Source organism: Caretta caretta, chromosome 7 (genome assembly GCF_965140235.1).
Source record: "Caretta caretta isolate rCarCar2 chromosome 7, rCarCar1.hap1, whole genome shotgun sequence".
NCBI classification, from domain to species: domain Eukaryota; kingdom Metazoa; phylum Chordata; order Testudines; family Cheloniidae; genus Caretta; species Caretta caretta.
The window spans coordinates 34,644,960-34,667,694 of NC_134212.1; the positions used below are offsets into that span (position 1 = coordinate 34,644,960).

At 40.5% G+C, this 22,735-nt stretch overlaps 1 protein-coding gene across 1 annotated transcript in view; it reads left to right on the plus strand.

Moving 5' to 3' along the window:
* Positions 1-22,735, plus strand: part of PHF2 (PHD finger protein 2) — a 142,603-nt gene that overhangs the window by 67,879 nt on the left and 51,989 nt on the right. The window contains exons 2-5 of the mRNA XM_048858016.2: positions 4,937-5,022; positions 9,960-10,074; positions 17,125-17,285; positions 21,623-21,764. Of these exons, the coding sequence (XP_048713973.1) occupies positions 4,937-5,022; positions 9,960-10,074; positions 17,125-17,285; positions 21,623-21,764 (504 nt within the window). The remainder of the gene's footprint in view (positions 1-4,936; positions 5,023-9,959; positions 10,075-17,124; positions 17,286-21,622; positions 21,765-22,735) is intronic.

The following is a 22,735-nucleotide window of genomic DNA, read 5'->3' on the forward strand; positions in this document are numbered from 1 at the left end:
CTTGCATCATCATAACTTTCTGCACCAGATGTTTCCTTGGTCCCCAACTGACATGTTTACTGCTGTAGCATCTCACATGTTAATATCAATGTCATAATGAATGAGGTTCTTTTTCAGGACATCGCAGGAGCATTTATTTCCCTCCTCTTGATCCTTCACCAATTAAAAGTTCACTCTCTCTGCATTTGCCTGGGGAACCTGGTGCCTTCCAAAAGGAGGACATGCCCAGTCCTGCAAATCTTCATAATTGTCACTATGTCAAAAATGTAGCAAGGGACAGCTCATAAGCCAGAGAAATGGGGACTGCCTGGGGAATCTACCAATACCTTATTAGGGCATGCACTCATGGTGTTTGTGTGCACAATTGTAGTAGGTGCCTAATTGCACACACAAGTGGCTCTGTGTGTGATAATTAGGTGGACCCTAGGTGTCCTTGCATTGCAAACAGTACCACACTTGTAAAGGCCTCTTTCAGAAGGGTAATCTGCATGGTACTCTGTGTGTGATTTGGGAGTTGAGAGAATCCTGCTGAGAAGTGAACATATTGTTCCATAGTGTCTATAGGCTTTTAAAAACTGATTCTCAGACCACTAACCCAAATGAGTCAAATAAATCTGCTGTTGCCCAGAGTGCTGCTTCCCAGCTCCACCTCCTGCTGTTGCACCCTCTGTTGCTTCTTGTTCCCTTAAAGGAACAGCACCTCAGAGGCTGCTTTGTCCCTTCCTTCCCTCCCCAAACCTGGGAAACAGCAGTGCTCTGCTCTCTTACTCTCATCTACCTTCTTGTGAGGCTACTCTGCTGTCTGCGCCCTCCCTGAATCCTTTCTGAAAACCAGCTCCTGGACTTCAGCTGCAAGCTTCCCAAGCAGTTAAAGGAGCGGAACTGCACAGAGTAAGGAGAAGCCAGCTTGTGGCCCCCTTGCAGTCATAGCCTCTGGAAGTGGGGAACAGACAGTGAGGAGGCTGGCAGCTGCTGCGATCCCAGGATATTGGCTAGGATTCCAGTTCCCTGTGCTGTTTTCAGCATTGGCTGCGTTTTTATAACTATTGTTTCAGTGCCGGATTTGCAGTTGCTTTGCAGAACCTCTCATGTATGATTTGTTTGCATCTCTTCATATGCATAATAGGTCAAGGGTGCCACTGTTCTTTGTGTTGGTGCTATCATGTCCAGGTTCCATAGCAATAGACTGATGTGGAAATCACTATAGCATGGCCTTTGGCTGTAGTCTGCTACCATACCACACTTGTTACATCTGATCTCACTTTGTTTAACTTTGAACCCACTTGATCGCTGTATGTGTGGTGTCAAATGTTTGACCCAAGCACTGCGAAATGTGTTTTCCTCTTAAGAGAGTTGAGGGTGGGAGGGGGGAGGGGGAGAAGCATGACAAACAAATACAAAGAGACTGTGCAAAAAGACTCAGAGGGGTAAAGAAAAGATGCTCATGAAAAAATAAATACAGTGCACAGCAGGCACTCATGCCATCCACATTTTAGGGGGACTCTTCTACAGAGCAGAGGGTTTCTTTTAGCTAGAAAAACACTTTTTTTAAAGAATGACATGGCTCTTGAGAAAAATAAGGTGTTAAAAGGGAAAGCAGTTAATGAACCCATATTAATTTTGCAAAACTTTTTGAAATCTACATGGGTTTCCCATCCCTACAGTCAAGTTCTTTAGCCAAAATGAGGTTACAGGGGGTAAGTCAGTGCAGCTGAATTGCTGGCAGCACTGGAGGGAACCGTTTTTAACTAACCTTCTATAGTGTAGACGAGGTTTTAGGGAGTGGTGGTGTCTACATGTCTTGAATGGAAGGCTTTGTTCATATGGAATAGTACCTTCCCCCATGAATAATTCCGTTGATGTCAATAGGATTATTTGTGGAGTAAGGCACTATTCAGTGAGAGGAAGGGGCTCCGAAAGTAGTCCAGAGTTTGGATAAAGGTTGTCTGAATCATTGCAGCAAGGCACTCTGGGACTTTAGGGCCAGATTCTGCCCTCTTACTCATTAGTGGAACTACTCTTGGATGAATGTGGCAGAGTCTGAGCCTTAGTAAATATAAATATGCACACCTTGTGCAGAAACCATACCCCTATGTAGGATGACTACATGTCCCAAAATTCAGGGCTTTGTCTTATATAGGCGCCTATTACCTCCCCACCCCCTGCTGATTTTTCACACTTGCTGTCTGGTCACCCTAACTGTAGGTGAATCAGTTGAACTGATTAGCCCCTTTGTGAGGCAACATGACTGAAAGGTCATCAGATACCCTGTTTATCTAGGGTCAGTGTGAGAGTGAAGCCTGATCCTGTTTGCTGTACATTATTCTTATTTTCCTATTTGATTCTCCTTAAATAACTTTTGTTGCCATAAGAGCAACAGGTCCCTCCATACACTCAAGCCCTCAAGCCTTAGCCTCATTATTAGTAGCTTTTCATACCTCTTCATAAAGCAAGGTAAGTAGCTTCCCCTGTTCTGGGCTGCTTAACGTAGCTAAATATAGACTTTTCAAAGCACCACTTTAGAGCCTAATCCATACCTTTACTAAGCTTGACAAGTTGAAAGCAGTGGCATAAGCAGCTGATGCAGCTTCTTGGAGATATGAATCCTACAATTTTGTTTTACTTATGCTCATTTATGAGGTTTGTTTAAATTCTCTGATGGCTAATCTGGCATTTTTCTGCCTGCCCAAATAAATCTGTTAGTCTCCAAAGTGCCACAGGGACTCCTCGTTTTTTTTTTGTAAAATCCTTGACCCTAATGACCTGGATTGTTGTGATAATTTTCCTGTCCTTAATTTTTTCCAAGTGAACAATTTAGAGAGAGAGTTTCTTTTGTATTTGTTGAAGCATTAGAGCAATGCCAACAGCTACAGCCATATCTATATTTTTACACAGGAGTCAAAAAATTTTTATCGCCATACCGACCAGATAATGCTAGCAATACAACTCAGCGACTGGACCTTCAAAAAAATGGGTTAATGTGGTAGAACTTGTTTTGCACGGATCCACTTCTCCTCTCCCTTACACTATTATAACTTTTAGCATTCACATTATTTAGGGTTCTTTCAGGAGAAAAGCATGTTTTGTATTATTTTGGTTGCAGGGCTTAGATGAACATATACAGTTCAACTCCGAATGAGCCTGGGGTACTGTCCACATAGCGAGTCACATTTTGTTAGTGCAAATGTTGAAAAACAGTCAAGAAGATTTCTGGCAGAAATTGGGACAGTGTTTTTTGAGATGGTAGTCAATAACCATACTAGAGGAAGCCATGCTATTGGTGTGGATGTTTTTAATGTGGTGGTCACAGGGTTTGTAATCATGTTAGATATAGATGCGAGTTGTGTTAAACTGGGTTTCAAAAATGGTTTCAGGCACACTTTTGCAAACACTAGTGTGGTCAGGGCTTTAGTGCATTTCAGGAGTCAAATATTTCTCCATCCATGTTTTAGTAAAACTCTCCACCTTCCCCAGATATTACAAGGAGATGGCCCATGCTGGTACTGCTGTAGTTGAGTGACTTGGGAGAGCATAATTTTATTGGCAGAAGTGGCGCTGTGACAAACCCCTATTGCCTGTCTCTGTGAAAGTGAAGTTCACTCATTTTTATAGTGGGGGAATGCACTCAGCTTTACCAATAGTCAGTTAAAGATTGTGGATCAGATTCTGACCCACAATATGTCCCCTTTGCACGCTGGAGCTCTACAGCTGAGGAGTTTCCTGGATCTAGCCCATCCTCCTTCCTCTGGCATAGGGGACATACCCCGCAGAAGGGTTACAGTTAGGGCACTCTGGCAATCCCTGGCTAGCGTAACAGCCCTTTGAAGCTGTTGTAACTAGTGTACGTTAGAGCAATCCTGAGATTGTCTAATTTATGTTGGGGCCTGAACTAGTCCCTGGCAGCCCAGGGGATCAAGGCAAAGATGGTATAGATCTACCTTTTTCTCTCCCCCAGCCTTGGGTCCTGAGCGCAGCTTCTGTGGAAGAAGGAATGGGGGGCTGTATCCTTAGGATTCCAGCCTGATTCATGGAGGACTGAAGTTCTCTTTTCTGTGCTTCAGATTTGCCTTACATAGTCTGGGCTGTTTTAGGCAGAACAAGCATGAAAAAAATCCTGTTTGCCTTTGCTCCTTGTGGAGTTTGATTATTTGTCTGGCTGCTCTCCACTTTGACTGTACAACAACTTCTTATCTCGGGTACTTCATTCCTTTGTAATGTACTTTTGTTTTCCTCCTAGTGCTCTGGTTTGCCATTGAATTGCATTCACACAGCGTGCCCGCAGGCTGCACTGTATTGTTACATATGTTGTGACATCCAAAATAATCTCAGTGGGTGTTCCGAGCAGCTGCCACAATACAACCTATTTTGGCAGCCAAAAGTGCAGTGAGCTTTGTGTGTCACCCTTTCCTTCTCTTCTTCATGACATTGTAACAGAGATGGAATCTACTTATGTTGTGCATGTTGTATATTATTGTGTCCCTATCACTTGCCAGCATTGCCATACTGTCTAACAACTGTCCGTAGGTATTTTGCAAAAGGGTTTGTGTTTTGTTTATTGCCTTTGGGGTGGATTGAATTTCCAGAACTGTGTGTAGATGGGAATATTATTTTGTCCCAGCCAGCTAAAGTGGTCTTTGTGAATGGAGCAAAGAAATTTTAGTCAGAGTCTCTACCACTCTGTAAGGGAGGCCCATATTGAACTGGCACACAAGTGTCTGGGAGACACCTCTTTCAGCACTCACCCAGTCGTGTAGGCTGCAGTGGCATTTGACCTGACATTATGCAAACAAAAGGGGTTCATCACATTTTTCCTTGATATACCCTTAATGATTAACATGGCTGCATATTAATTGCAAAGTAAAATTTTTGATCACTTTGTGTATTTGCACCTTTAGAGCCAGACTGAGGATGGTCTATTTTTTTTTTAATATTCCAGTTGTGTTGGCGTAGAAGAAGAGGAGGCACCAGATATTGATATCTATCATTGTCCAAACTGTGAGAAAACCCATGGAAAGTCTACTTGTAAGTATACATGCTTGATTCCTGTGCCATCTCAAGTTTAAGCAATGGCTAGTTTCTCAATTTTTGGTTATAAAAAGATATATTTTAATTTAAGTGTGTTTCTTACTTTTATATATGGCAGTCCTGCTACAGTGGGATTCAAAACACAGTAAGGGTAACAAAGATGGGGCACTTGGACTGGGACTAGGGAGATGTGAATTCATTTCCTTGCTTAGCCTAGCCCAGTCATTGTATGTAATCTAGGGCAAATCATTCCATCTACCCTGTGCTCAGTCCCACATCTGTAAAATGAAGATAACACTTCCCTACCTCACCGAGGTGTTGAGGATAAAATCCATTAATGAGGCACTTAGGTACAGGCTGTAATAGTTCCTGGATAGGTAGATAGATCTGATGCAGTCACTTATAGTAATTATACTATGGCTTTTGTCGTCTGATAACAAGAATAAAAAACATTGTATTATGTCTGGCATGCACATGTGGGTTAAATGGCAATTTGGGTTAAAATTTTAGGGTACATTGGGGGAGCTGGTTCTTTCTCAGGCAAAACTCCCACCTGTATGAAAAGATTGCTGATGTGAGTGCGGGTTTTACCTAATAAAGAACTGCAGGGTGTTTTTGCTTTGATCAAATGAATTAAAGAATTCTGTTTACTATACAAGAATATCCTTTCCCCAATCATTGTGAAAAACTAAATGCTTAATTTAAAAGCATTTTATTATAAATATGCTACCAATTGGCAGAGATTGTCGCTGTTATGAAACAAACAATTAAGACCACGTAGAGGAAAAATATTACCCTAATTTTCCTCTAGGTGGGTTTGAAAGCATCACCCTGCCTATTTTTCAAATTTGTAGTGACATACATACATCAGGAATAGGTCAAACAAATAACTACAAGTCATCCTCAGAATGAATCATTTAGCAATAAAATGGCTTGTCTGGAAAAGAAGTGGTATGACTGAAGATTCGCAGAGTCAATCATTGCCTCAATGTGGGAGATAAAGCATGATTTTTCTAGATTCCGAGTGAAATTCTTGGGTTATGTTAAAATCTATTTGATGCTTTTCTTGCTTCCATTTGGCTGTAAATTATGAATGACGGAAGACACCTAGTCTTCAATGTGGAAAAAAAATCAGACAGAAGAAGCATAAGTTTGTAGTCAGGAATTAAATTTTAATTACATAAGAAAACATGGGTGTGTAATCTTAGAATTCAACCACTGGCTGCTTCAGTAAGAAGATATACAAGAGTAATATACCAATTATGACAAGTAGAGCTGAAATAACAGCTAACTTCTAATTCTTGGCTTTCCATTCCTTAACAAAATCTGCCTTTGGCAAAATGTCTCCCACAGTCAGTATTGCACAATATGGTAGATATAAAGGTGCTGTATCAAAAACACTGCGACTGCAACAGTCTTGTAAACATATGTGGTTGCAGCTGTGGCAGAAGTAGAGTGTCATAATACAACAACAACGCAATGAGGGTGTTTTTCACTGTTTTATCTAAGATACCGTATCATGACATCACAAAATCAGTCATTAGAGTGGAATAGTGTAAAGACCTGCAACGTTAGTACTGAAATCTTAGTTTATTGCTGGAATATCACAAACTGATTTGCTTGATCTGTATGTTTATAGGTTCTCAAAATGAACAGCAATTTTCAAGACCATTTAAAAAAAAACCCAATTATGTAGGTTCTTATAGCCATAAAATAAAAGGGGTATAAGTCACGCTGCAAAAATGAAATGTCAGCGTGTGATCCTTCCACCATTTCATGTGGTGTGTGTAACTGCAACAGACTGGAAAAATTAGGGACCAGTCTTGAAGTGGAAGCAGGAACAGGCCCTATGTTAAGTTATTCTGTCATACAGTTGTGTGCAGCGTGTTCCCGGACTTGTATGAGATTATGAATTTCATTTGTGGTTAACTGTTACAATCAATGTTCCCTCTAATTTTTGACAGGCCGTGTGTGCAAAAAAATTCTTCTCTGCAAATTGTTATGCTTCTGTGCAAATTTTTGTGCGCACGGTGTTTTGCCATGTGCGCGGGGTTTAGCATCTGTGTGTGTGCGCACAGCTTAGAGGGAACAGTGGTTACAATATATGTGTAAACTAGCTGGGTTATTTTGCAGTATCAATTTTGTATTAAATGAGTAGGTGTTTTTCCAGATATGATATTTCACTGCCAAGAATTAATTATTGCAAGGCTCGCAAAGAGAAGCACATATTCACTAATTGTCTCTGTTATGTAACTTGCATGGATTTTAAATATATTTATACTTCTGGTGAATGCGTTCCATGATGTATGCTCTCCAGATGTCAAATTTAAAAATCATTTTCCTTTTCTTACATTATCCTCTTTAGCAATGTCACTTGGTGACTACTATTTCCGAAAATTGCTTGTGACATTTAAAGTCATTTTGATTTAATGAAATTTGGCGATACTTCTGTTTGGAGAAAAAAAATATACATGTTCACAAATACATTTCTGATGTTATTTAAATTTAAGTGCTCTATTTAGATAAACTTAGTTCATTTTCATAACACCAGGGAAAACATTTGGCCTGATTTCCTTCACACCCGTGAAAATCAGGAGAAATTCCATTGAAATCAATGAAGTTACAGTGATATAAATAAAAGGGGAATCAGGCTCAAATGTTTGAAATAGTGTCAATTAAAAGATAACAAAACGAGCTTATAGATGTCCTTTGGTTCTAAATACATTTATGTACGTTTAAGTATACATCTGAATTCATGTGGTATATTCAGCTTGAGACAGAAGTTGGAGAATATAGTTATTAGAGCTGGTTGAAAAATCTGATATCTTCATGACAATTTTTTTCACAAAGTTTTCTCAAAAAAAAAAAAAAAAAGCTTTTGCCAGCCAACTTTTAGTGTTATGGAAATTTTTAGTAAATTCAAAATTTTGATGGACAAGTTTTGCAAAAATATTTCTGCATTCTTTGCTAAAACCCCCCACAACTCTGCATTTTTTTTTGGCCAGCTCTGGGAGTTGTTTATCATTTTAAATTATATATTACATTTCTGCTGTAGTTGTTCCCAGAGGCCCAAATCAAATATTCCTCACTGTGGTACGCATTCTACAAACATGTAGTAAAGAAATTGGCTGATACTGGTTGTGTAATCCCTGATAGAATGCTGTACTACATGATGCAGCCTCTAAGAGGGAGATTTCAAATGGGAATTAGGAATCTATAGATTTTTCAATAGGAAAAATGCCCTTTGTGAAAATATCGCCCTAAATTGCAATGTTATTTGAGTGTGCTGATTGAAAAGAGTTGCAACGAGTATTTATTATAATCTACAGCTTCTTGACTTTGTCTAGATATGTAGGCAATTTTGAGGAAAAATAAAAGAAGGGGTATGATAGAATCCTTTTAATGACCTGCCTGGTTAGCTGGGCCAGTTGATATGGAACAGAACCAGGATGTGGGGAGATGGGTGGGGGTCGTGGGAAGGGAAAGTGGGAGGGAGGGAGTGGTGTACATATTGAGGTTGATTCCTATGTTACTGGGAGTATTGAACTAATACACTAAGCCTGAGGGCCATTAAGATAAAGAACTAGCAGCTTTAATGACTATATCCAGCTAGGCTGGAAAGCAGCATGGAACTAATAAAACCAGCGTGTGTTGTAAAAACCTGGGAAGGATTCTTTGGTAGATGTCTCTACTTCCAAAGTCCTGGCCACCCTACAGAGGTGACTTTTCCAGGTCTCAGGATGTTATAGTTTGGGCCTCCCAGCTCCTTTGGTAGTCAAAGAGTAAGTGTGGGGGGAGGGGGAGGGCTGTGGAAGGGCACATGTCCAGTCATGGTGATAGAAGTAGGTGGCTTTCTTCCACAAAACTAGTTTGAACATAAGAAAAGTTTGGGTTTGCTTTGAGGTTTTGTGGAGTCTCAGGTTTCATATTTTATCCTAACCAGCTTGCCCACCTTTAGGTACAATATGAACCCAGGGTACAAAAAGAAAGTGAAAACTCTGAGGGCAGAAAGGTTAAAATAAGGGGAGACTGCATTTCTGATGTCAGTAATTTCCTACCGCAATAAACACCCCATGTCAGTCTAAAAGCAGGAGCAGCTGAGAGATTTAATGCTGATAATTGGTAAAAACTGGAATGGTTCTTCTTGGCCAGTGTTAAGTGACTGTTGAAAAGAAAAGTCAGAAGCAAGTTGATATGTGACTTGATTTGACTGTGCATATTTCAGCTGATCCCATTTCCCTGATCAGCTTGCCTAAATGTCTGTGATTCATTAAGAGCATGAGCCAAGGGCATTCTGCTCTGCCCCATCAACATAGTATGAGTCTGGCTTGCATTTTGAAGCATGGTAATGAAAGGCGCTCCAAAAACTGGATTGGATGTGCACTTGTGTCTTTTTATACTGAACATGGATACTAGATTTTCTTGCCAGAATGAGGTATTTTGTATTTAGGGCCTGATCCAAAGCCACTTGAATTCAATGACAAGACTTCCACTGACTTTGGCTCAGGCCCTAGGAAAGGTGTGGCAAAGAAAGAGCATGTTCATAATGATCTATGCTACAAATTGAGAGAGCAGAAGAGAAGATTTTCTGGGAGGTTTACAATAAAGATTAAGTGTGTAGTCTGGCAAGTACAAAATGTTATCCGGAGCCTGCATTTGCTTAATGCTTGTGATAGCCGTAGAGCTCAGCAATTATCCGTCTGGTTTTCCTTATGTTACAAACGAACATGGTTCAGTATGTAATAGATCTTCAGGCTACAGTGTAATTGTCTAATGGTGGATCAGAACACAATGTTAAAATTAACAGTGCTGCATAGTGGGCTTCTCTTTTCTTGGCTTGCATAGAAAGTACTACTAAGAACTTTCTCTCACAGAATGTCTTAATAAAGACCCCCTACTTAGCATATGGTGCTGTCCAATTCACTCTCTTTCAGTGAAAAAGAAAAGAAATTGGCATAAACACGATACCGGGCAGTCAACAGAGGTCAAACCCGTACAGAATGGGAGTCAAGTCTTCATAAAGGAACTTCGAAGTCGAACTTTTCCAAGGTAGGTTATTCAGCTATGTAGGTAAAAGTGCGATTACTGTGATGCACGTGGCCAATTATAATTTGTGCTCAAGTGGAGGAGGAACTGTGGTGAATGTTGTTTGCTTAGTTTATATACAGCATAGGGAGAGGAGTGAATGAAAGAGAATTCCCCATGTGAACGTTTGCCATGTAAAGACCTAGTTTTAAGCTAATTTCACAGACTTTAAGTCTTTAGTGATTGTCATTACGTGTAATGGCTCGAAGTCTCCTCTCAGTTACATTGGTGCAGCACTATTAAAACAGGTGCTTTCCCCAGTTAGCTGGGTCCTGTTCCCTACTAACACCTGTAAAACGGGCGCTGAAGGGGTCCTGGGAAGAAGTAGCATCTAGAAGGAATCCTGTTACTATATCTTTAAGGACTGGAGCCTTGCAGAGAGAGGGGTGGGGGCTCCACTCTCACCCAGCCAATAAAGAATGAGCTGGGAGAAGGGCCAGCATAAATGCTGCCTCCTTCATAGCAGGGCAGACGCCTGTGGATACGGCAGGGAGTAAGAAGGCTCCTCCAGGGTCCTGAGTTATCAGGGAGAAAACAGCTACGGAGGAAGTTCTGCCTGCTGAACTCTCCTTGCCTGAGGGTGGAAGGGCTGACTGGGAAGAGGGCCAGGTGGAAGAGCAGCTGCCTAAGGCTCTACAGTTGGCCTAAAGTACAACTCCAGCTCCAAGGAGGAATTGCTAGGAGGCTCCTGTCTTAAGGAGAGGGACACAGGGTTTGTCCAAAGTACAGCCCAGCTCTGGGACGAGGGCTGGGACCTCATGAACAGGGGAGGTAATTGAACGAGACTCTTGCATGGACCCAGAGAGGGCATGGACTTGAGCAGCTAAATAAGTTAGTTGCTCTCTGTAGAAGGAATGAATAAATCAGACCCCACAAAGAGTGGTTGAACTAATCTGGTGTGAACTAATCGCTGAGTGCAACGAGCCTTCAGGGCCATGACAGGCTGCAAGCATGCATGCTGGAGCGTCACGCCCTACGACATTGCCACACAGTAATACTTAGGTGAGAAACCTGATGAATTACGTTCCGTGCTCAAGCATAGTGCAGACTTTTCTGAAGTTTATCTCAGCTTGATCAGAAAAGTAGCCACATCCTTAGTTGCTACAGTAACAAAAACTTGTTTGGGGTATTGATAGTGGGCATTTTACACATTTATTTTGTAACTCTGTACCTCTATTCATCAGAATGGTTATTTTTTCTGGTTCTTATAAGTGGATCTAAGTAACAATTGAGACTATTTCACAATCATGTTTGGAGGCAGGTAGAGTGTACTCGGTAAATACAAAAGTTCTATAATTCATGGAGAAGATTGCCTTAATTTAAAATATCTGCCCCCAAATCATTACTCTATGGGGAATCAGCTGCAAATTTATTTGCTAAAGCTTCTCTTTTGTGAACATTGTGTATAGGTGTATTTTTCACTTAACTTAATGCTTAACAATTTTACTTGTATGATTTTAGACCTTTGAACTCTTTGGTTTTCAGCTTAGCCGTTTTTGGACTGGCCACTTAAAACTATGTTTACCAAATCTTGCAGCTATATTAATAGATTTTAAGGCCAGAAATGACCATTATGATAATCTAGTCTGACCTCCTGCTTAACACAGGCCACAGAATTTAACCAAAGTGGTTCTTGCAATTACTAGGTGAAACACAATAGAATATTCAACAGATTTAAAATATCAAGTGGCCACATTTAAACTGCTTAGCTGGAGCAGATTGACAAATTCCTTCTCAAACTTTTTTTTGGGGGGGGTGATTTTTGCTGGATCTCTTCAACTGCCAGTCACTCCAGTGGGAGGTGAAGGCACTTGACACCTTAAAAGGAGGTGATCAACAGCTTGAGGGATCTGGCACTGATTTATTCAAATCAAGAGTCTGACTTTCACCTGGTCCATGTTCATGTGCATTCATGTGTGTGCCCCCAAATCAGGGAGGTTCGCATACAGTTGTAGGTCTTGCATTTGCATCTTTCTTGGCTTTGAGTCATTCTGCAGCTTCTGTAAATTTGGCCCTCAGTTTGTTTTCACCATTTTCTGCTCAAGATGGATTGTGCACAAAAGAGAATCCCCAGTGCTGAAGCAGAGGTTCCAAGGAGGAGTTTGCAAACAGTTCATCACAGGATTTATCCCTCAGCCATTTACAATTGTGATGTTAGTAAAACAAAAAACATTTGGGCCCTTTGCTATTTTAAGACTGACTTAATAATGAAAATAGTTGGTGCAGTTGAAACCTGCAGACGTTCACAGACCAAAACCCACACTAACTGTCCAGATCTCTCAAACTCACAAAGGGGCTTTTTTTTAATTTTTAAGTTGAAACCTCTTGCCTGTGTCATAGCACAAAGCTGAGGTGAAATTGTGTTACTGAAATGCACCGAAAGCCATAAACCTTGTGGTCAAGGAATCCAAGGACCGACTGAGATCAGAGGAAATAGGGAGGGGAGAGCCAAAAAAGAAAGTGGGACAAAAATGGAACTCTGCCTTGTGACAATGTGCTCATTTCATTTCCTGTGTTCCAGGCCTAAAGAAAGTTAACTTTGTCAGCTTGATTTTACACTTTTATTTTGTGTCTTTACCGATTTCTTCGCCTCCCCCACAAACAACAAATCAGTATCTGCCAAGGGCCTTAAATTCAATATATTAAACAAAACCACTAAAACACTTAAAAAAAAATTACATTTAAAATCAGCCTGCTGGTCCCAAAGTACACATCAAAATATCACGTCAGGCAGTGAGGTTGGCTATTTGGGCGGAGCCGCTCTAGAATTTGGAGATCAGTTTGGAGGCAGGGCTGGTAGCAGGGAGAGATAAATGATGCATTTGAGATGCTTGGACCCATATTTTGGCACTCAGTGGGGTATTCAGGGGAAAGGGGGGTAAGAGATTATTCCACCAGGGCTCAGTAATACATATTGTGACTGGCTTATCATGGCTGACTGGGATTCAGCTCCTACATTATTAATACCAAAGTAGCATTAAAATGAAAACATGTAAATCCCACAATTTTCAGGTGCCTCAACCTAGTTGACAAGGTCTCTGTTTCTGAATAACAGCTGCCAACTGCTCTGGTGGATTCAGAGCTCCTTTCATTGAGCTCCTTCCTATCTGTGAGCTTCTGTGGACTCTTACGGGACCAAATTCGTTGGTGACTTAGACATGCGAGTTACGTGTGGGGTGTTCCTGGGCTGTGATGCAAGCATAAGGGTTTAAGTGATAAACCAATGTAATGTGAACCAGCTGGGCATTCACTGGCTGAATAACCTGAATGTAATTTCTATGCTGAGTGGCAGAGAATGTATAGCAGAAAAGTGACAGGAGAATTTAAAAGAAGAAGAATATGAAGCATCCAACCCATACTTTATCTGGCAGTTTCCTGTTAGTTACTGTTCCTGCTACATCTCTCCCATTTGCACCTCCTTAACATGTGTAGATTACCTTAATTTTGCATTCCCAAACTGGTGCAAGTTGCACAACTTATGTCTCTTATACTCCTTTTATGTCCCATTTACACTCACAGTGTAACTTGCATCACCAATGAATTTGTCAGAGGACCTTTTATGGGATCTGCACCTGTTTACACCAGTGACAGGTGAATTTGGCTCATTCCATTTAACACTCTCCTGTAATTTAATGGCTCCACCCTTTGCTTCTTGTTCCTAGTTAAATAGCTCCTCTTCAAGTTCACAGATTGCATAGAGTTTAGGTGGAGCTCATCTTTAGCTAAGTATCTTTTACCTCAAGAGATATCCTTGTTCCTTAAAGCATAAAACCCTCCATGAGCTAATACCACCTCTTCTGCATCTTGAGGCACCAGATATCCATCTAGGACTAAGAGCACTTAATTTCTCAGAAGGCCATCTCTGGGGATCTGCTCCTTGACTTACTAGATTCATAGACTTTAAGGTCAGAACGGACCATTATGATTGTCTAGTCTGACCTCCTGCACAACTACTTTGGTCCTTAGATCAGATTCTCAAGGCTCACTCTTTGCACCTTAATGGCACCTAGGTGCAGAAAAGCACTGTCCTTACTAGCCCTGGCTTAAACTGTATCTACCAAGGAAGTAATATCTGCTACATAAACACATGCCTGGCAACATACCATATGGATCTGTTATCATCAGAATGCTGGCTTTTATATGTGTGGTTTCTGAAAAAATCCTCTTCCAGAGCCCTTACCCGTCTGTACACTGAGTATCTGAAATATTCCCAATAGGAATTATTCAGTTTACCTCTCGATCATCTTCCACTAATTTACACAGTGTTTGGAACTCGTTATAAGGCTCCAGAAACAGCCTGGCCCCTTAGAGTGGTTACCACTGTCTTCATCTTTTTCCTATTTGTATCTAGTCCTCTTGTTCTCCAAGCGTCCCCTCCTCTGGACAGTTGGCATGGTCATTTGGCTAAAGAATCTATCAATAAACTTCTCACTTTCTCCAGTGTGAGGCTTTCAATTGGGTTCATGAATCCTGGGGACAGTTAAGAATTCCAGAACGTCATTCAGAAATTCACCCATCTGACACTGAGTGCACTTTCTCCTACTTCCAACTGGCACTAAGCTATCCTCAATAGAGCTTGATCTCAAAATCTACTCACCCATGCACAAAAAGCCCCAGATCCTGGTACTCAAACAGCTGCATCATTTGAACTTCGGAATCCCATTACGCGTGTCTGGATTAGAGCGACAAAGAAAGGGACTTTCCTAACCGCTTGCCTTTATTCAAAACAAACCCACCTTTCAGCAAAGAACTCCAGTCAGGACTATGCCGTAGTTGTATCTTATGCACTGACACACTGAGAAGCTACAGGTTTCGGAGTAGCAGCCGTGTTAGTCTGTATTCGCAAAAAGAAAAGGAGTACTTGTGGCACCTTAGAGTCTAACCAATCTATTTGAGCATAAGCTTTCGTGAGCTACAGCTACGGTATGCATCCGATGAAGTGAGCTGTAGCTCACGAAAGCTCATGCTCAAATAAATTGGTTAGTCTCTAAGGTGCCACAAGTCCTCCTGTTCACTTCACCATGGCAGTATGAGTGTTTGTATATCTGCTTCAGCTGTTACTAACTCAGGCAGCTGCAGTTCAGAACTAACACAGAAGAGGGCAGTCCAACATTAGTCTTAAGTGTTTCTGGAGTTGTACTGAAGGGTCTATTATCACCCCCTTGGTGCAAGTATGAATTTGTGTTATGGCTGTTGGTGCCTGTGTGCCCACTGTGTATGGGAGAATAGATCTCTCGGTATACACAGTAGTGCACTATTAAAAATATCTTCACGAGCTTAAAGAAACTTCATACTTGTCCAAGTAACTAATTTCCCCATATGCCTAGGTAGACTCAGAGGAGAAAATAGCATTTGTTAGAGCTTTTCCTAGAGGACTGTTACTATATGGGGACTTGTAGTCATGGAATCATTAATCATTTTCACAGCGATCGTGCCTTTGAAAATGTTTGTTAAAATGTTTTAGTAGTGAGAAGCTCCAGAGGTTGGATTTCTGAAACTTCTGAGTTTAGCTTATCTATATTTGGTAAAACCGTTGCATTGTATCAGTGTTTGTTAATTACTGTAAGACTTCAGTGTTTGACTATGAGTTTTAAAGAGTTTAAGTGAATAATTTTTCTTTAACGTTACATAACATTTTGAATGTTGGCTTCTTTAATTTGGAATATTTAACACTGTTGATGTGTCTGCATTTTGCACTGATAACTGTTCTCCACACCCTTTGAAATTGGTTCATTAACACAAAGTGTTATCTTTGATGTTTTCAGTAGTTTAGGCAGATGAATTTATTCCGGAATATTTAATCATGCTTCACATATTTTGCAATAAATTGATTCATGATTTCAGTCTCATGCATATAATTGGAGTGTTGCAATCAAATGTGAACCTGAATAGAGTTCAGTGGAATGCAGTTAGCTATCTAGTCACAAAGAGGCCTGATTCTTCAGTACCTTGAGCCTTGTATAGTCACTTAAATCTATTCAACGTTGGTGTAAAATGCTATGCATTTAACACACTGCTTGCAAAGGTGTGAATGACTACACAAAGTGCTAGGAGTGGAGATCCAGGCTTCCAATTTCTAGCTGTTATGAATTAATTTCCAAAAGACTTCAAGATTTATTAATATTCCTGGTTTGGGCTCCTCTTCTTATAGATCCAGGTTTTTGCCCTGAGCACTTACAACTCTCATTCAAGACAGTGGGATTTTGGGGTACTTGGGAACTTTCCATATCATGCCATTAATAAGAAAAGAAATGTAATAATTTTAGTCGCAACATGCAAAGTCTTACCTTTTGTGACCAGTGAATAGCTGACTACAATTACTGGGCAGAATTATACCCTCGCCTGGAACTGAAAGAAGAATTTGTCTACTAAATTTATCAGAGAAAAGTTGTAAATTAGAATTGTTGGATAAACAAAACAAGTAAATGTGTGTGTGAGAGAGAGACAGAGATAGATAGATAGATATATAAAAAACACACACACACAGGTACTTGCTGTTGAAAGAATGTGCTTTTGACTGTTTTTGAATACATGTACTTATATATAATGGGATGAGGTATTAAACTGCCAGTCATAAAATCCAGCATACAAAATTCATATTCAGTTTTATTTGACACACTGACTTCAGTAGAACCATGACTTCTTTCCTATTGTTTATAATTTCCAATAGCAAAATTCACATTACGCTATTAAAGGTGCCTAAGGGAGTTAGGTGTTCAGTTTCCATTGAGTTTCAATGGGATTTGGGCACCTAACTACCATATGCTCTTTTGAAAATCCCAGCATTTCGTCAATAGAAGTAGAAGCCAAGGACATTGTTTTGGATTGTTTCAAAAATATCAAGCTACCTGATTAAACAAAGCATGAGGTACTTGGGATAAGTTATCACTGGCATCTTATGGCTTAGAATGACTTGTATATAATTGTGTGTTTATCCTTTCAGTAAAGAAATCAAAAAGATGCTGAATTTGGATGTGAAATATCTTAGCACGGTAACTGTGTTTGTGTTTCTAGTGCTGAAGATGTGGTGGTCAAAGTGACCGGAAGCCAGCTAACAACAGAATACTTGGAAGAAAATGGATTCACAGAGCCTATCCTGGTTCCGAAGAAGGATGGCTTGGGCTTAGCAGTACCCGCACCTACATTCTACGTCAGTGATGTTGAAAACTACGTCGGTATGTATTTGTCTAGAGAGTGGCGTAATATTTGTTTGCTGATGCTTTCAGTCATGCCATTTCAGCCTCACCCTGTCACGTGTAAAACTAGAGTAAACCAGCAGGGAATCAGGCCTCTTTGGTTTTTGATACTTATTTAAATCAAGCTCCTGACAAATGCTTGGGAGAAGAACATTTTGAGCGATTTCCCTCCCCCCCTCCCCACTCTCATCGTCTGCTTCTTTGAGGGAAGGTGAGATTTGATGGTCCAGATCCTCGGAAGGAGTAAAACAGTGTCAGTGGAGCTAATCCCATTTATGCCAATTGAGGATTAGGCCCATAATATCACTGGCATTAATCAGTAAAAAGCAAATGGGGGGAAAATGATGATAAAATAATTTCAGGCCTTCTTAAACATCATCAGGAAGGAAAAAGGGGACAAACACAGGTCCCTTTTAAAAATCAAGATCTCGTCTGGCCTGCATAGACATGCTGGCCCTGATGTTTGGGTCTGGCCAAGCTAGGTTTGGTGCATGACCCTGTGGGGGGCAGGAGGGGCAATGGTGTCTGTGTGGGCACCTTTGTACTCCTCAGATTCCCAGGGCCCTGGGATCCCATTTTGGCCTTTTTGCATAAGCTAGAGCAACCCCTGAAGGCTTCTCTGTCTTCCTATAGTGGCCCAAATGGCTGTTGCAGTAGCTGGGGATTGCTGGAATGCAGCAAACTCCAGTCACATCCTGCTCAACACACTGCACACCCCCTTCCCCTAGGGATCCCCCAGCTGCACAATTAGGCCAACTTTAAGGCTGCTTTGTGCTACTGGAGTAGTGAAAAGGATGCTCAGATAGGGTCAAGGTTCTGTCCTTAAGGGCCTGATTCTACATTGCTTTACCCCTTGTGCAGTCGTTCATACCCGTGCAAAGTGGGTGTGAAATACTTCCATTGGGATTGGATAGTATTTTACCACCACTTTGTGCAGGTGAAGTGACCTCACAAGGTGCGAGGAGGCTGGCCCTAGAGATTCTGTGGCACTTTCTGTACAATTATGGGAAGAGATTGCTCAGTGAATTTCTCTTCCCACTGTGGTGCAGTTCTCCGTGCTGGTTGGCTGCCAGTCTCCGTCCAGAATTGGCTGCGTTTAAGTGGTTTAACATTTTGTCTTAAAATTAGAACTGCGCCAAATGTAAAATGTTGCTGTCATCCCTCATACTGCAGGGCTCCCAAACTTCATTACACAGTGGTAGCTTTTAATTACTAGTTAAACCACAATTGTTTAGTGGGCAAATCCTGTGTGTTCGAGAGAGTGAGAGCAAGGCTTTTCTGTTGCACTGCAGAGCACTCTGTTCCAAGAAGCAGTCATCATGGTGTTGAGAAATTGGTTCTCCAAACCATGTCCTAACTAGGGCTTTCAATTAATCGCAGTTAACTCACGTGATTAACTCAAAACAAAATAACTAGATTAAAAAAATGAATTGCGATTAATTGCAGTTTTAATCGCACTGTTAAACAATACCAATTTAAATTTATTATAAATATTTTTGGATGTTTTTCTACATTTTCAAATATAGTGATTTCAGTTACAATGCAGAATACAAAGTGTACAGTGCTCACTTTATATTATTATTTTTATTACAAATATTTGCACTGTAAAAAAATAAACAAAAGAAATAGTATTTTTCAATTCACCTAATGCAAGTACTGTAGTGCAATCTCTATCATGAAAGTGCAATTTACAAATGTAGAATTATTGTTTTACATAACTGCACTCAAAAACTAAACAATGTAAAACTTTAGCGCCTATAAGTCCATTCAGTCCTACTTCTTGTTCAGTCAATCGCTAAGACAAACAAGTTTGTTTACATTTACGGGAGATAATGCTGCCCACTTCTTATTGACGATGTCATCTGAAAGTGAGAACAGGCTTTCGTATGGCACTGTTGTAGCCAGTGTTCAAGGTATTCACGTGCCAGATACATTAAACATTCGTATGCCCCTTCATGCTTTGACTTGTAGATTGTACTATCTTTTGTTTATCTTTTTTACAGTGCAAATATTTGTAATAAAAATAATAACATAATGTGAGCAGTGTACACTTTGTAGTCTGTGTTGTACTTGAAATCAATATATTTGAAACTGTAGGAAAACACCCAAAATATTTATAATGAATTTAAATATTGTATTATTGTTTAACAGTGCAATTAAAATGGCGATTAATTTTTTTAATCATTTGACAGCCCTAGTCCTAGCTGACTTCTACCATCTCACCATGTATCAGACATACAGCTAGACTGAGGTCCTCTGCCCATACGAGGCATTCCAGTTTGCTCAGTTTAGCTTTATAGCAGTAGGTATTGTTAGGCGTTTGTGGTTTCTATTGCTAATGATCGTTTGCATTACTTTGGTTATACTCTCCTGCTGTATCACTTTCCCGATCATCTGGTTGACTTCCTCAAGTTCTCTGCAGACTCCAGCCTGTTCAGACCTCTTCAGCACACACCTCAGAGTGATCACTTGGAGCCGTCCTGAAGGAGCTCTGTAACCACTGCAAAATTTGTTCTCCTTGCCTTCAAAGCCCTCATTCCTCCATCTGCCTCCAGACTCTTGTCTGCCCTTCCACCTCACCCAGTCCCTCTGCTACCCCACTTGCTTCCTTTCCCTCCTCTCCTCTGCCATGTTTCTGCAGCTCCATCCTGTCTTATAAATATGGCAAAATCTGCCCCTTCTCCACTATAATCAGTTAGCTGCCAACTACTGTATTAATGTATATTGTTACCAGCCCTCGGTGTTTCTCCGAGTATGCTGTCCCTCCACAGCCTCATACCCTCGTCCTGTAACATGTCCATCGTTGTAACGGTTGTGTGCAGTGAGATAGTTGCACAAACAACAGTGTATTAAAATAGCCTTTAATTTACTGTAATTTCCATCCTCTCTAGTCTACTGGAAGCATAATTTTGCTTGTCTATCTGCTTTCCTTAGCAGATTGTATTGTTTGACCCGAGTGCTCCTTAGCATCTGCTGGCTTTCCCCCAGTCTCTAGCTAAAACAATCCACCCTCCCTACATACAAAAAGCTCTCTAATAAACAGCCAAAGAGAAGAGCAATACAGACTGTGCAAGCTGGAACTGGTTTCTATAGAGAATGGGACAAAACAAATTTCTGGTGTAACATTAGTGTAATTTGGCTTTGATGGGGTTATATCAGGGAGGAATTTAGCCCATTGTTTCTAAGATTTTCCATAGGCCATAGAAGAGTCTATTTAAGAAGCAGCAGAGGAGAAAGTAATTTGTGCAAACTAAAGAGCCAGACAAGTTGTTACTGTGCTGACATTAGGCACTAAAAGCCGTGTTGTGACTAAAGAACTGATTTATTCTATATCTGCCAAAATGTGAAAGCTATAAACAGGGACATTGGGTGAGAAAATGAAGACTACACATTTAAACTCCACTGAAATATAAGACAGTAGGGTCGCTTTTCAGGACAGCAGAATAGAGAAAATGTTAACTTGTTGGCTTAAAAATGGGCACTCATTAAGGATTGTTAGAGCTCCTGGGCCTGACTCTTCCCGCACTTACACCATTTGTACCCTGGTGCAGCTTCACCAGCTTCTGTCGCGTTACTCTTGGTTAGTGTTATCACGGGAGTTCTGAATCAGGTCCAATTTCTTTTAAATGAAATGCAGAATGAAGGTTCTGGTGACTTGTTTTCTGTGTTTGGGGAAAAGATGGATTTTTTGGGTAGTTTTAACAAAATGAACTAGAAAAAGTAAGACTCTTTTATGTGCACCTGTTACTCCAAATGACTGTACTTTAGAAATGGGAGCAATATTAGGGGGCTGATCTTTGTTGATAGCTAACATTTATTTCAGTTTGCCAACTTGAAAATTTATTAGAAAAATAATAGGAATAAGAAACAATTGGGAAATCAGTTGTGCTGTATAATATCCCTACTATCCTTGTATTATATTATCCTTGTATTATCCTTGTATGTTAAGAAAATATAAATGTTAGTTAATCGCATAGGGTTGGTTTTGCAGAGCTATTTCGCTGTGGATTTCCATAGGATTTTGATTATGCTGCTGTGGAAATTACACAATGAAATAAGTAGAGAGATTAAAACTAACTTAACACTCATCTTTTTCAGATAAAATCTTTTAAAATGAAAAGCTCAGAGGAGATAAGTACAAACGCTATTGTTAATATAACCTTAAGATTACACTGGTAAACATGAAACAGTTGGGAAATGCAAAAGTTAAGGTGCTTCTAGAAACTTTACTTCATCCACTCATTGTACATAATGGGTCCAGTCCTTCATTCCTAGTGATCTAAAACTCCCATTTTCTCTTGGCATTAATTCCTTAGGACCAGAAAGAAGTGTTGATGTCACTGATGTCACCAAACAGAAAGACTGCAAGATGAAGCTGAAGGAGTTTGTTGATTACTACTACAGTACCAACAGGAAAAGAGTTCTCAATGTAACTAACTTGGAATTTTCAGATACAAGGTAAGAGGGAATAACTGACCAGCCCACTCCACAGACCGTGGAACCATTCCCCCTGTAGAGTACGGTGTCCTAAAAGCTCTGTGAGATTTGCCTAGTGGAGTTTTGAGTCCCTTCTGGCCTCTCCTGCAGGTTTCTCTGCTGGAGGTGCTGTGACCTCAGCATACTGATTTCACAGTGGGTCTGATTCTCCACTGCCTTGCCCCTTGTGTGGTCAGTTAGGGCTTGTCAGCAGGGGAAAGTTTGACCTGTTATACCAATGAGATACAGTTATGCTGCTGTAACTCCCCATGTGGACACTCTTCTGGTATACTAGTGGCTTTTTTTTCAGTGTCACTTTAAACTCCTTCCCAAGTGACGTGAACTAAACTGAAAACGACCTGGGGAATTATACTGGTCTAATGATATCTTAAATTCACACCTTCAGTTATACCAAATTTTTCCCCATGTAGACATGGATACTTATATGAAACAAGTCAAATATTGGCAGGAGGACAAAAGAAGAGATAAGGCAAAGGCATAATGAAACTGCAGAGAGATGTGTAGATTAACTAGGTCCTCCACATGAACTTCTCAAGGGATGTTGTGGGGAGGGAAGGTCTTGTTTTCCAAGCTTGTTTCTGACACAATAGGAATCTTCTGTGATGTAAAAACTGTAATTGGAGAAAAGTTACAAATGTAAGATCTCTCCTGGACAAGGCTCTGTTTTTGTGTGGAGTATAGCACCAAGCACATTATCAGTGCAAAATTAATAAACAACATTAGTGATTAGTGATAGTGCATCCCAACCTATCAGCCATGTGGATCCTCACAGAGAATTCTTCACTTCAAAAAAAGAGAGAGCAAATAAAGATCTTGTACTGTTGCTAAAGTGTTGAGATGAAGTCTTTTTGCCTCTTGAATTGAGCTCACCACAATACTGAACCTGGCAGAAGCAAAATGCACTTTCAAGCTTTTTTTTTTTTTTTTTTTTA